This window comes from Astatotilapia calliptera, chromosome 9, assembly GCF_964374335.1.
Source record: "Astatotilapia calliptera chromosome 9, fAstCal68.1, whole genome shotgun sequence".
NCBI classification, from domain to species: domain Eukaryota; kingdom Metazoa; phylum Chordata; class Actinopteri; order Cichliformes; family Cichlidae; genus Astatotilapia; species Astatotilapia calliptera.
The window spans coordinates 3,431,958-3,447,041 of NC_137430.1; the positions used below are offsets into that span (position 1 = coordinate 3,431,958).

At 44.2% G+C, this 15,084-nt stretch overlaps 1 protein-coding gene across 1 annotated transcript in view; it reads right to left on the reverse strand.

Moving 5' to 3' along the window:
* The window catches only part of kcnh2b (potassium voltage-gated channel, subfamily H (eag-related), member 2b), a 61,831-nt gene that overhangs the window by 8,353 nt on the left and 38,394 nt on the right, over positions 1–15,084 (reverse strand). The window contains exons 10-17 of the mRNA XM_080306441.1: positions 12,019–12,271; positions 3,960–4,153; positions 2,794–2,896; positions 1,441–1,592; positions 1,215–1,353; positions 935–1,124; positions 228–333; positions 23–124 (exon numbers count right to left, since the gene is read on the reverse strand). Coding sequence (XP_080162567.1) covers positions 23–124; positions 228–333; positions 935–1,124; positions 1,215–1,353; positions 1,441–1,592; positions 2,794–2,896; positions 3,960–4,153; positions 12,019–12,271 — 1,239 coding nt within the window. The remainder of the gene's footprint in view (positions 1–22; positions 125–227; positions 334–934; positions 1,125–1,214; positions 1,354–1,440; positions 1,593–2,793; positions 2,897–3,959; positions 4,154–12,018; positions 12,272–15,084) is intronic.

Below are 15,084 nucleotides of genomic sequence, written 5' to 3' on the forward strand. Positions count from 1 at the left end.
GATTTGCCAGCACGTTTTTCACCTGTGACAGAGAGGCCAGTGTTTCTGTCTCAAGAGGTGTACCAGGAGAAACCACTCCATCTCCCGGACCGGGTCCTGGACCGGGACCTGGGTAGGGTGAGGCCTGAAAAGAAAACATCATCTTGTTAGCGAGCGTGAAGTGTAACCCACCACGACGGTGAGGTTCATTCTTTGACACAAGTCCCATACGCTGTGTGCGTTATTACCTGAGGTGGTGATGAAACAGCGCTGTAGGCTGGAGGTACCAGCGCCATCTGCCTCTGCAGCAGCTGCATGATCACGCCGATGTCCGTTGACATGCGACTCTCTAACCTTCACAGTGTATAAGAGATGATCTATAATTAATGTCAATTTCAAAAAGAAAGGAAGCTAGCAGTAAAAATAAATGGACCAGACTGCTGATTCGAGTCGTATCGAATGCACTTTTTGAAACTTTGTTTTGCTAACGGTGCGTTTCTCTTAACATCCTGCTGTTAGTCTGTTAAAAGTAAAGCAATTCTTTTTCCCCACAGGAGTTTTCTTTTATCTTTTCAGCAAAAAAGCGCCTTGGCGCATAGTCACACTGCAGATGTAGATAAATGTGTGCGGGACGCGTGCAGAAGTTTGCATCTCATCCTCTTTGTCCTATCTCAGGCTAATTAGGAGCCAGTCTGCTGCTATTTTAAACTCGGCAACACTTTCACATATGAGCAGAGTCCCCCCCACATGCACACCTTTATCAGCAGAGGCTAACGTGGAGATATAGTCTTTCTCAGCAGCTACAGCTCAGCACAGAGGAGTACAAACGTTTGATCTCAACTGGACCTGAGAAAGAGCCTCGTTGAGCCAAAGGCTACAGGGCTGCTGCAGCAGCGAGAGGAGAAGCTCTCTGTAGAGGCATTAAAAAAGAAAAAAACAACCCTGCTAGTTGTACCTGTTGAGCTGTTTCTGCAGCAGGTCCAGGCGTGTGTCCAGCTGGTTGCGTTGCTGGCGGCTCAAGCTGTGCAGTGGTGTGTTGAGGGGTGGAGGGGAGGCAAGGCTGCAGCTGGGAACCTCCTGGTACTGACCACTCCCCCGGCTCTCTCCCCAGAAACTAAAGATGTTGGACACACCTGAGAATGCCCCTATATGAAGGTGGAGAGGGGAGGAGTGGGTGCGTATGTGAGTGTGCAAAGCAGTGGGAAAGGATGAGTGTGTCTTCTGTCGTACCATACCTGACAGGGCATTGCAGGTGTTCCCAGGCTTGGGGTCTCCATCACCCTCGGTGTTCTCGGTAAAGGGCGGGACTTGCTTGTGTGGATTCTCTTGCATTGCAGACGGAGGGGCGAGACCAGTCACTACTGACTCCTCCCCCTATAAGAGGAGCAGGACCAAAACATCCACATCAGTTTTTACAGTGCTGTCCTGTATAACAGTCACAGTGGCAGTGTGGAGTCGTACCTCATCACCACTGGAATGTGAGGACACTGAGCTTCGATGTGCCCCCCATGGCCTCTTAGACGCCTCCTCTTGTTTTTGATTGTGGGCCGTCTCCCGCTGTCTTCGTCTCACAGACTTATGGGACTTTTTTATTTCTCCAGCATCTGCATCATCTGGACAGATGCACAGATGGATAAAAAGGAGAAGATGGTCAGTCTAGCTGGATTAGAAGTAAGAAGATTAATATAGTATTTCTTTGACCATTCAAGCAGATAAAATAATTCAATCTGATCTATAAAGTGCCGATTCACAACAGCAGTCACCTCAAGGCACTTTTATTATCAGGTAAAGATCCTACACAGTGGAGAGAAAACCCAACAATCAGACTGTGCTCTATGGGCAGCGCTTGGTAACAGTGGGAAGGAAAAACTCCCTTTTAACAGGAAGAAACCTGCGGCAGAGCCGGGCTCAGGGACAGCCACGATTGATGTGGGACAAGAGAGACAGAAAGAAATAGATACTGTGGGAGAGAGAAGACAAACGTTAATGCTGTGTAACACCAGGGGAGCGAAAAGAACTGAACGGAGAAGAAACACTCGTCATCGTGGAAAGCCCACCAGCAGCTAAACCTATAACAGGTTTAGTAAGGGATGCTCCTGGAACCAAACTGGGAGCTGATTCCAGAGGAGCGGGACAGTTGAAGCCTCCCATTCTACTTTTAGAAACTCTAGCTCGCCGTCTGTCTGAGAGCTCTGTTATTATAACGTGGTACACTATGGGGTCTTTAATGTATGGTTATTCAAAATTTCTATGTGAGAAGAAGGATTTTGACAGGGAGCCAATGAAAAGGAGCCAGTATGGGAAGAAGATGGCCTCTTTGGTCCTGTCACTGCAGCTTTTGAGCTTTTAGAACAGCCTGACAATAAGGAATGTTCCAGCACTGAAGTAATAAATGCATTAACTAGCTTTTCAATGTCACTTTGAGACAGCATGTTTCTCATTTTAGAGCTATTGCGCACATAAAAGAAAGCAGTCCTGTGTGTTAAAGGACACATCCTGGTTAAAAGTAGCTCCAAGATTTCTGTCTGTATTACTGGAGTCATGGTAATGTCATGATCTAATTAAGCACATGAGATTTTTAGAGTCAGCTACAATCATCTCAGCTTTGTCTGAATTTAGAAGGAGAAAACGACCTGGCGCTTATACATTTACAACATGCCTGTAGTTTATCTAACTGCTTTGTGTAACCAGGGTTCATAAACAGGAAAACTGGCTCCTAATAATAATGATGCCCAAGAATAATACACAGAGTAAACATTCAGCAGAGAAACGGTGAAACACGCTGACTGATGAGACCCAGGGAGGACGGGTTACCTTTTTCTGTGCGTCTTCTGAATGATAGTTTACGCCTCCTTAATTTGTTGAACCCCCCGGAGTTGGAGTCGTCGCTGCTGGGAGAACCTGGGATCATGTTAGTCTGAAATATAAAACAGCATTCATCACTTAACTTCTGAGGAGAAGTGTGGGATGTGATTTGTAAAAATAGTGAAAATAAGTCATCTTGGATTCTTTGCAACATCGGTGATGGATGGAAGAAAGATACCATCACACCTGCAGCCAGACACAACACCACACTGAAGCTTATTAGCTCAGAGTCTTGAAAAAATGCTGTGTTATTAATAGACTTGTTTCCTGAGTTGCATCAATATGCAGTGTGTGTGTACGCGTGTGTTCTGTACTCTACTTCCTTTCTCAGCAGGCACCGAGGGCGTGCCAATGCTGCGGCTTTCACGGCAACAAAAGGAGAAACGTGGCTGCAAATTCAAAGCAGCTTGTCGACAAAGCAAAGACACACTGTGCAGAATTATTTCACTCACAATCAGAACAAGCCCGGGGATGTAAAAGCTGTTTTCACCCAGGCTCTGCCTGTGCACGAGCAACAATGAAACAGACAGCATCAGGTAGCTGCACCTGCTATCAGCAGCAGCAGCTACCCAAACCTTTCTTAACCGCTCGTCCAGTTCAATAATGTCCAGCAGTCATAGTGTTCACACCCTGAACAGGTCACCAGTCCACCATTCATACTCCTACAGCACCCACACCTCTGCTCAACCATCCACTGACAGGTTGATGCGTATAACAACAAAATAGCCAGCTCCTGTTGTCTGCTGTGGACGGTAAAGGCAGAAAAACAAATGCTTCTTCCTGTGAATGAAGCTCAAAGTTCTGCACATCTTGTTGGATTTTCTCATTTTTGTTTTACAAAATGATAATAATAAAAACGTAGGACTTATGTTAGGTATTAATAACGTGCAGAAACACTTGGGCAGGTTCCCTTTCACAGTCATAGTTGTCTTTTTGTGATCACACCAACTTCCATCCCACAACCACAAAAACCCATCAGCTGGTTGTCAATACAAAAAAAGAATTTTGAAAATAAACTTTGGACTCGCTGATATTATTTGTGTATTTCGATTATGAACCGAGCCACTCTTATGAGATTTTACTGACGTCTGCTGTGGGAGGAGTTTGAAACTCACGTCTCTGAGGTTGAAGGTGATTTCCAGGTTGTTCCAGAAGTGATCTGCAAACTCAGGATACATGTCCAGCACCTCCAGAACATCTTCTCTCAAAATCTTATGAAGGTCGCAGTATGTTAGAGCCCTCACATCAGCATTGGATTTACCGGGTCGGTGATACAGGTTGATGGGCTCGCCAAAGATGTCGTTCTTCCCTGGGAAGGCAGAAAAGAATAGAAAAGCACGTATTTGATTGTTGATCTTACACAAGCAGTCAACAATATTGTGATGCATCAGGTGGAGCTGCAAGAACAGAAACCTTTTATTGAACTTAAATGTCAGCTGTGTAAATCATATTTTAAATCTCAGTGAATATAGCAAATAAAGTTTGTTGTTTCCAAAGCTGACTCTGGAAACATCTGTTCTAATTTGGTTTCAATGCATCTATTTACAAATGAGTGCATGAAGTTAACTGATTATTTTTATAGCGTAAGAAATAAAGATGTGTGATGCGTGCCTGCACACTCCACGCCTACATGCATGTTACTTAAAAAGATCGATCAGTGTCTTGTTGCAGGGAGCTGCAGCTTGTGTCATGTATGTGGAGCAGGCGCATCAGATGTTAACGACACCAGTGCTGCTGTTACCAGTAGATGGCAGAACCAGCTCATGCTCATGTGGCTGTGTGTTAGGCAAGCTTCAGGAAACAGATAAAAACTCCTGTGCACTGTGTTGTCTAACACAGTAAATACTGCAGTTTTTATACATTTAAAATTTAAAACTCTTGTTTTATCTATTTCAGTCACCTGTGACCTCACAGTTACCAAGGAGACACATCATCATATACACTCTCCAGCCATTTTGTTAGGTACACTTGTTCGCCTGCTCATTAACGTAAACATCTAATCTGACAGTCACATGGTAGCAGTGATCAAGACGACTTGCTGAGGTTTTAACCGAGCATCAGCACGTGACAACCAACGTTCCCTCTAATGTTTCACGTGTCTGAGCGAACACACAAACTCCCTGAGCGTCCCTTGGACCACTGTGAGCAACAGCAGACGTGTGCACTGTGGTCACGCCAGCATCCAATCCATCCAAGTTACATGTTTATTAAAATAATCAAATTACAGCGTTTATGTTAGACTAGTCATTGACCTGTAGCATGTTAACACTATTGGCAGTAAAAATAACTTGAACTCCAATTTTGAAAATACAACTTTCTGTTTTTTGCTCTGACTTGTATGATGAGTCTGTGGTCTGGGAGAGAGTCTGTAACTCTGTCTGCAAATACAGTAAATAATGACCAATGTTGGCCAATTAATTATATAGTTACTTCTTCAGAAAAGTTACTGAGTTTTGCAAACAACAAAGTTTTTTGCAGCTATTTTTTTTGAATGCAGCCAAGGTGTTTTTTAAACAAACATTTCAAACTATTTACAGAACAATCAGCTGTTCTGCATCAAATCTGATGCCACACAAATTATTTGTGTCGCTCCAAAAATAATTTGTGTCCACTATGAGATGAAGGAGAACAACAGCCTGATACCTGCAGGCCTGACAGCAGCAGATGTGTCACTGCTGTAACACCTGTAACACTCAGCAGGCGCCTCATTGTTCTGACACACAACAACACTACTGACTACACTACACACTGACTACACACTGACTACACACTGACTACACACTGACTACACACTGACTACACACTCACTACACACTGACTACACACTGACTACACACTGACTACACACTAACTACACACTGACTACACGCTAACTACACGCTGACTACACACTGACTACACACTGACTACACACTGACTACACGCTAACTACACACTGACTACACACTGACTACACGCTGACTACACGCTGACTACACACTGACTACACGCTGACTACACACTGACTACACGCTAACTACACGCTAACTACACACTGACTACACACTGACTACACGCTGACTACACACTGACTACACACTGACTACACACTGACTACACGCTAACTACACGCTAACTACACGCTGACTACACACTGACTACACACTGACTACACGCTAACTACACGCTAACTACACACTGACTACACACTGACTACACGCTGACTACACACTGACTACACACTGACTACACACTGACTACACCCTAACTACACGCTGACTACACGCTGACTACACGCTGACTACACGCTGACTACACGCTGACTACACACTGACTACACACTGACTACACGCTAACTACACGCTGACTACACACTGACTACACACTGACTACACACTGACTACACACTGACTACACGCTAACTACACACTGACTACACGCTGACTACACGCTGACTACACGCTGACTACACACTGACTACACGCTGACTACACGCTGACTACACGCTAACTACACACTGACTACACGCTGACTACACGCTGACTACACACTGACTACACACTGACTACACGCTGACTACACGCTAACTACACGCTGACTACACGCTGACTACACGCTAACTACACACTGACTACACACTGACTACACGCTGACTACACGCTAACTACACGCTGACTACACACTGACTACACGCTAACTACACGCTAACTACACACTGACTACACACTGACTACACACTAACTACACACTGACTACACACTGACTACACACTAACTACACACTAACTGCACACTAACTACACACTAACTACACACTAACTACACACTGACTACACACTAACTGCACACTAACTACACACTAACTACACACTGACTACACGCTAACTACACACTAACTACACACTAACTGCACACTAACTACACACTAACTACACACTAACTACACACTGACTACACACTAACTACACACTGACTACACACTAACTACACACTGACTACACACTAACTACACACTAACTACACACTAACTGCACACTAACTACACACTGACTACACACTAACTGCACACTAACTACACACTAACTGCACACTAACTACACACTAACTACACACTAACTACACACTGACTACACACTAACTACACACTGACTACACACTAACTACACACTGACTACACACTAACTACACACTAACTACACACTAACTGCACACTAACTACACACTGACTACACACTAACTGCACACTCACTACACACTGACTACACACTGACTACACACTGACTACACACTCACTACACACTGACTACACGCTGACTACACGCTGACTACACACTAACTACACACTGACTACACACTGACTACACACTGACTACACACTAACTACACACTGACTACACACTGACTACACACTGACTACACACTAACTACACACTGACTACACACTAACTACACACTGACTACACACTGACTACACACTAACTACACACTGACTACACACTGACTACACACTCACTACACACTAACTACACACTGACTACACACTGACTACACACTGACTACACGCTGACTACACGCTGACTACACACTGACTACACACTGACTACACACTCACTACACACTGACTACACACTGACTACACACTCACTACACACTGACTACACACTGACTACACGCTGACTACACGCTGACTACACACTGACTACACACTGACTACACGCTGACTACACGCTGACTACACACTGACTACACACTGACTACACACTCACTACACACTGACTACACACTGACTACACGCTGACTACACACTGACTACACACTGACTACACACTAACTACACACTGACTACACACTGACTACACACTAACTAAACACTAACTACACACTGACTACACTCTGACTACACACTGACTACACACTGACTAAATACTAACTACACACTGACTACACATTGACTAAACACTAACTACACACTCACTACACACTAACTACACACTCACTACACACTAACTACACACTGACTACACACTGACTACACACTGACTACACACTGACTACACGCTGACTACACACTGACTACACACTGACTACACACTCACTACACACTGACTACACACTGACTACACACTCACTACACACTCACTACACACTGACTACACACTCACTACACACTGACTACACACTGACTACACGCTGACTACACGCTGACTACACACTGACTACACACTGACTACACGCTGACTACACGCTGACTACACACTGACTACACACTGACTACACACTCACTACACACTGACTACACACTGACTACACGCTGACTACACACTGACTACACACTGACTACACACTAACTACACACTGACTACACTCTGACTACACACTGACTACACACTGACTAAATACTAACTACACACTGACTACACATTGACTAAACACTAACTACACACTCACTACACACTAACTACACACTCACTACACACTAACTACACACTGACTACACACTGACTACACACTGACTACACACTAACTACACACTGACTACACACTGACTACACACTGACTACACACTCACTACACACTAACTACACACTCACTACACACTGACTACACACTAACTACACACTAACTACACACTCACTACACACTGACTACACACTGACTACACACTAACTAAACACTAACTACACACTGACTACACACTGACTACACACTAACTAAACACTAACTACACACTAACTACACACTGACTACACACTAACTACACACTGACTACACACTAACTACACACTGACTACACACTAACTACACACTAACTACACACTAACTGCACACTAACTACACACTGACTACACACTAACTGCACACTCACTACACACTGACTACACACTGACTACACACTGACTACACACTCACTACACACTCACTACACACTGACTACACGCTGACTACACGCTGACTACACACTAACTACACACTGACTACACACTGACTACACACTGACTACACACTCACTACACACTGACTACACACTGACTACACACTGACTACACACTGACTACACACTCACTACACACTGACTACACGCTGACTACACGCTGACTACACACTAACTACACACTGACTACACACTGACTACACACTGACTACACACTAACTACACACTGACTACACACTGACTACACACTGACTACACACTAACTACACACTGACTACACACTGACTACACACTGACTACACACTAACTACACACTGACTACACACTGACTACACACTAACTACACACTGACTACACACTGACTACACACTCACTACACACTAACTACACACTGACTACACACTGACTACACACTGACTACACGCTGACTACACGCTGACTACACACTGACTACACACTGACTACACACTCACTACACACTGACTACACACTGACTACACACTCACTACACACTCACTACACACTGACTACACACTGACTACACGCTGACTACACGCTGACTACACACTGACTACACACTGACTACACGCTGACTACACGCTGACTACACACTGACTACACACTGACTACACGCTGACTACACACTGACTACACACTGACTACACACTAACTACACACTGACTACACACTGACTACACACTAACTAAACACTAACTACACACTGACTACACACTAACTACACACTGACTACACACTGACTACACACTGACTACACACTGACTAAATACTAACTACACACTGACTACACATTGACTAAACACTAACTACACACTCACTACACACTAACTACACACTCACTACACACTAACTACACACTGACTACACACTGACTACACACTAACTACACACTGACTACACACTGACTACACACTGACTACACACTCACTACACACTAACTACACACTCACTACACACTGACTACACACTAACTACACACTAACTACACACTCACTACACACTGACTACACACTGACTACACACTAACTAAACACTAACTACACACTGACTACACACTGACTACACACTAACTAAACACTAACTACACACTGACTACACACTGACTACACACTAACTAAACACTGACTACACACTGACTACACACTGACTACACACTGACTACACACTAACTACACACTGACTACACACTCACTACACACTAACTACACACTCACTACACACTGACTACACACTAACTACACACTAACTACACACTGACTACACACTGACTACACACTAACTACACACTGACTACACACTGACTACACACTAACTAAACACTAACTACACACTGACTACACACTGACTACACACTAACTAAACACTGACTACACACTGACTACACACTGACTACACACTAACTACACACTCACTACACACTAACTACACACTAACTACACACTGACTACACACTAACTACACACTGACTACACACTGACTACACACTAACTACACACTGACTACACATTGACTACACACTAACTACACACTGACTACACATTGACTACACACTAACTACACACTGACTACACACTGACTACACACTGACTACACACTGACTACACACTGACTACACATTGACTACACACTAACTACACACTAACTACACACTGACTACACACTGACTACACACTAACTACACACTGACTACACACTGACTACACACTAACTACACACTGACTACACACTGACTACACACTGACTACACACTAACTACACACTAACTACACACTAACTACACAAGATTTGTGCTAAACGTCTCAAATCTCTCACATCTCAAACACGCAGTCACTCCTAAAACTTCCCCTGTCTCTTAACAACTAGATGCCCTGTTGCCATATCATTTTTTGATTGGTCGACATGGTACATTTTTCGACCAATGCGAAGGGTGGGGTTTCTTTGGTGTTGTTTTTGCTCACAGGCTTTCGAGCGTTTTCCTTATAAAACGCCGTTTTCACCGTTTCTTCCTGCAGTAAATATAAACAACGACAGTATTCAGGAAGAAAAACAAACATTGCAGATATTTTATCATAACTCTGGTTTTACGTGGCCGATCAACACAATTTAAAAACTGGTATAAAGTCCACACTTTTCCCGTCAGTTGTTCCGTCTGTCCTGCTCACGTCTCCAATGGTTGTGCACGTTGTCATTAACGTGGCTTCACTCCACATCAGCCGCTTTGCTAAAACACCGGTGTGGGCACATAAGGACGCTGTCATAGCCTGTCAACCATGTTGATTAGCTTCGTATATACGAATGTGAATCGCATCATTGGCTGGACTGTGGGATAAGGCGGCATCGTTCTGATCCCATACAGGAGCAGCCAGTCACTGACTCACACTGCAGAACAGGATTGTTGAAGTATTAATTTTAATTTCAATTCAGGTTAGATTTTTTTTGTGCGCAACGCAGATTTTCTGTGTGCAGAGATGTGCCAGCTTAGAGGGAACATTGGTGACAACATGGTTGTTGGTGGGCCGGTATTTCTGCTGCCATTTCTCCCCACACTATTCCAGGGTTTACAGACAAAGAGAACATTTCCAGCGATTGGAGGTCGTCTGGGTGAGTCGGAGGAGCATCTCTGAAAGCACAACATGAAGCAGAAGAGGGCAGAAGGGCTACAGCAGCAGAAGACCACACCGGGTGTCGCTCCTGTCGACTAAGAAGAGCAAACTGAAGACACACTTTACTCTTTACATGCTCCCCAAAATTGGACATTTGAAGGTTGGGACAATGAAGCCTGGTCTGATGAGTCTTGATTTCTGCTGCGACGCCCTTTGGCATGAACAACATGAAAACATGGATCCGTCCTGCCTATCAATGGTCAGGCTGCTGCTGGTCATGCAGTAGTGTCGGCTTGATTTACTGTTGATGCTGACCACCAAAGTGTGCCCATCTACTGATGACTGTTTCCAGCAGGGTGACGTGTCACGTCACAAAGATGTGACTGTGCTGTAAATGACCTCCACAGTCACCAGATCTCAATCCAACAGAGCACCTTTGGGATCTGCTGGAATGGACGATATTCGATATTCCATGTATCCACGTTTCCTAATCACGTGTACAATTAGGCTTGCATCACGTGCAAATGTGAAACACTGCTTTTTTGAGTGTGATCTGATCTCATAATAAACATTGTGCTATCGCTGTTGTCACGCTGCCTCTCTCTACAGATGTCAGTGAAGCATGAATATCCTCATTCATTACCCAAGATGGCTACCACCACGTCTCCTCTCAGTATCTCTATGGATCCCCTGGATATGAAGTAGAGGGCGGTCAGGACATCGCCAGCGTGGACCAGCGTATCACCCGGGGGTGCGTGGGTAGTCTTGAACTTCATGGCCAGCGCTCTGAGGCAGCCCTTCGTGGAGCCTTTAAAAGCCTTGCAGTTCTGCAGCAACGTCCGGTTAAGATGGAGGCAGATATCAGCCTGGAGACACTCAGGGAAACCTTTCAGCACCTGGGGAGGAGAAGCAGGGAGACACGAGGAAAATGAAGAGGTGAATGAAAGTAGACGATAAAAAGATGCAAAATAAAGAGCGAAAGGAAGGTAAAGTAGAAGGAGGAAGAAAGGAGAAGGCAAGAGAAGAAGAGAGGTGGGAGGAAGGACAAGCACGAGGTTATGATAGACGCTATTAGCAGCGACTGAATGATATGTCAAGTTCAGAACATAAAGCAAATGTCACATAAATGTCACAGATTATGGAACCTTGAAAGGAATAATAAAAAGAGGAGCCTTTACTGTCTTTATCACCTTCATCCCTAGTGGGAAACACTCACGGGACATTAGCCTTTTACTGTTATTACCCACTCCACAAATGAACACGACAAAACTAAACTATCTATGCATTTATCAGAAGTTGGTTCTAAGCCTCAGAGACATCCCAGCATGAACTCAATCCCTCCCACTTTTAACCTCCACGTATCAGATGAGCGTGAGCAGCACTGATTGAGGAAGGGCCTCTGCATTGATTTTCTTTCCTCTTGTTTTTGAACTACAGTGCAAACGATTTCAAACTATATTTCAGCGGGCATATCGGAACAGAGTCAGCAGGCCCACAGAGTGTAATTAATATGAAGAATTGGTGAAATTTTAATGAGCTCACTGCGAGCGTGGAAGGCTGTTTCTGAGCAGCAGACTCTGGGCTTCTCTTGTAGCTCCCTGGCTGACTTCACAGAGCTGAACTGCACCTAGAACACCCACACTGCTTTTCTCCCTCACCATTTCTCTCACTTTCATCCATTTCAAGCTCCGCTCTTCATTTCAGCCTTCGCTGGGCTCCCTCTTTATCTCCCGCTGCCCATTTCTCCCCATCCTCATCTGACTCTCTCTTATTTCCCAATAAAGGTATGCTAAGCAGCCCTGTTTGTAACCTCTTTCTATCTTTTATCACATTTCAGGGAGCTTTAGCCTCTTAACTGTTTCAAGGCTCTGTTTGTTGTTGTGATATCGTTTGTGGCCTCTTTTTTACTGAAAACAACTCCCATATAGGAAAAAGTGTAACTTTGGCTATTCAATAGTTAGAGAGTACAAAGGCCTCTGTCCTCAAAGACCCCAAATACCTTATCTATGCACAACAGAGAATATAAACACAAAGGCAGATTACATCATCTGCATCAGCAGTGGAGGTACGTCTCCACTTGCTCTCTGAGGCTGCCTTCAATAAGCATTAACCTCCTGAGAATAGGCAGAGAGCAGCAGCCTGGAGCCTAAACTCAGTGTTTCAGTGTGCGGAGAGGAAACCAACCTGAAACTATTACAGCATCAGGAACACAACACAAACGATACCTTCAGTTCTCTTGCATCTATAAAGCATGCAGATGTTTAATATTCAACAAGTGGGTGGTGCTGCGTGTATATGGCTCCTACTGAGTCACTGAAAAATGACATGGATACATTTGTGATCATTTTTATGATTAATAATAATAATTAGCAGCTGTGATCTGTTTATACCTGTCATGGTCCTGGGTCGGTGACCCAGCGCTTTTAGTTATCATTTTCTAGTTTATGATGATGATGATTATTATTGTTTGAGTTCTGTGTGTTATATTTGGTCTGCCTTTGAGTCTGTCTCTGTCTATGGTGTCACCCCATCTGTTAGTGAATCTGTTTAGTTCAACGTCTTGTCTGGTTCCATGTGTCTGAGTTTCCTGTTTTATTGTGAAGGTCTGTGTCGTATGTGAGTGTGCTCAGTTTACGTTTCCCCTGTCTCGTCAGCTGTGATTTCTCCCAGGTGTGTTCCCCTCCTGTCTCTCATCCCTTGATTACTGCCGTCTGTGTATTTAAGCCCTGTGTTTCTCTGTGTCAGTGTCGTACCCTCAACTAGCTGTGTGTTCTGCTTCTATGTTCCTAGTGTTTGGTCTCCTGCTCCAGTTTAGTGTTTCTTTCCAGTGTTTCAGTCCTTGGTTCCTCTGTTCTGACTTTTGGTTTTCTTTTGGTGAGTTTAGTTTGTACGAGGTTTTTCCCAGCAATAAAGCTGCGCCTTAAGTTTCACTTCCGTGTCTGAGTTCTGCATTTTGGGTCCACCACTCCTGCTTGCCTGCCACACAGCGATTCATGACAATACCCAGGTAGCTGTTACAACGTTTCCATCAGGCTCAGCTGTAGCTTTTATTTAGTGCTAATTAACAAGTGTTAGCCTGCAGACTTGCTAAATTAGGATATGTTAGCATTTAGCACAAAGCACTGCTGCACTGGTGTTTATGACTGCAGAGCAATGGTGTGATCTTTGAGAACACTCACTTCTCTATTCTGTCTGCCTCATCCTTTGGCAACTACAGCCAGTTGCCAACCTGGGTATCCAAACAATTGCAGTCCAACTCAACTGCAAGAGATTGGCAACATGTTGCAATCAATCCTCACTGATCTGTCACATGTCTGTTTGCAGCAGGACACTTGATTCAACCGGCTGCCAACTGGCTCATGCTACAGTCCTATATAAAAGCAAGGTTGCTAAGCATCTGTGTTATTTTGTGTCTAACAGCTACTACGTCACTGTTTGTGGATCATTTTTACCTGAGGTCATTTCAGTTCAATTCAGTTTTATCTATACAGCACCAAATCACAACAACAGTCGTCTCACAGCGCTTTATATTGTCAGATAGACCCTACAATAATACATATGGAGAAAAATCCAACAATCATATGAACCCCTATGAGCAGCACTTTGGTGACAGTGGGAAGGAAAAACTCCCTTTTAACAGGAAGAAACCTCCAGCAGAACCAGGCTCAGGGAGGGGCGGGGCCATCTGCTGTGATTGGTTGGAATGAGA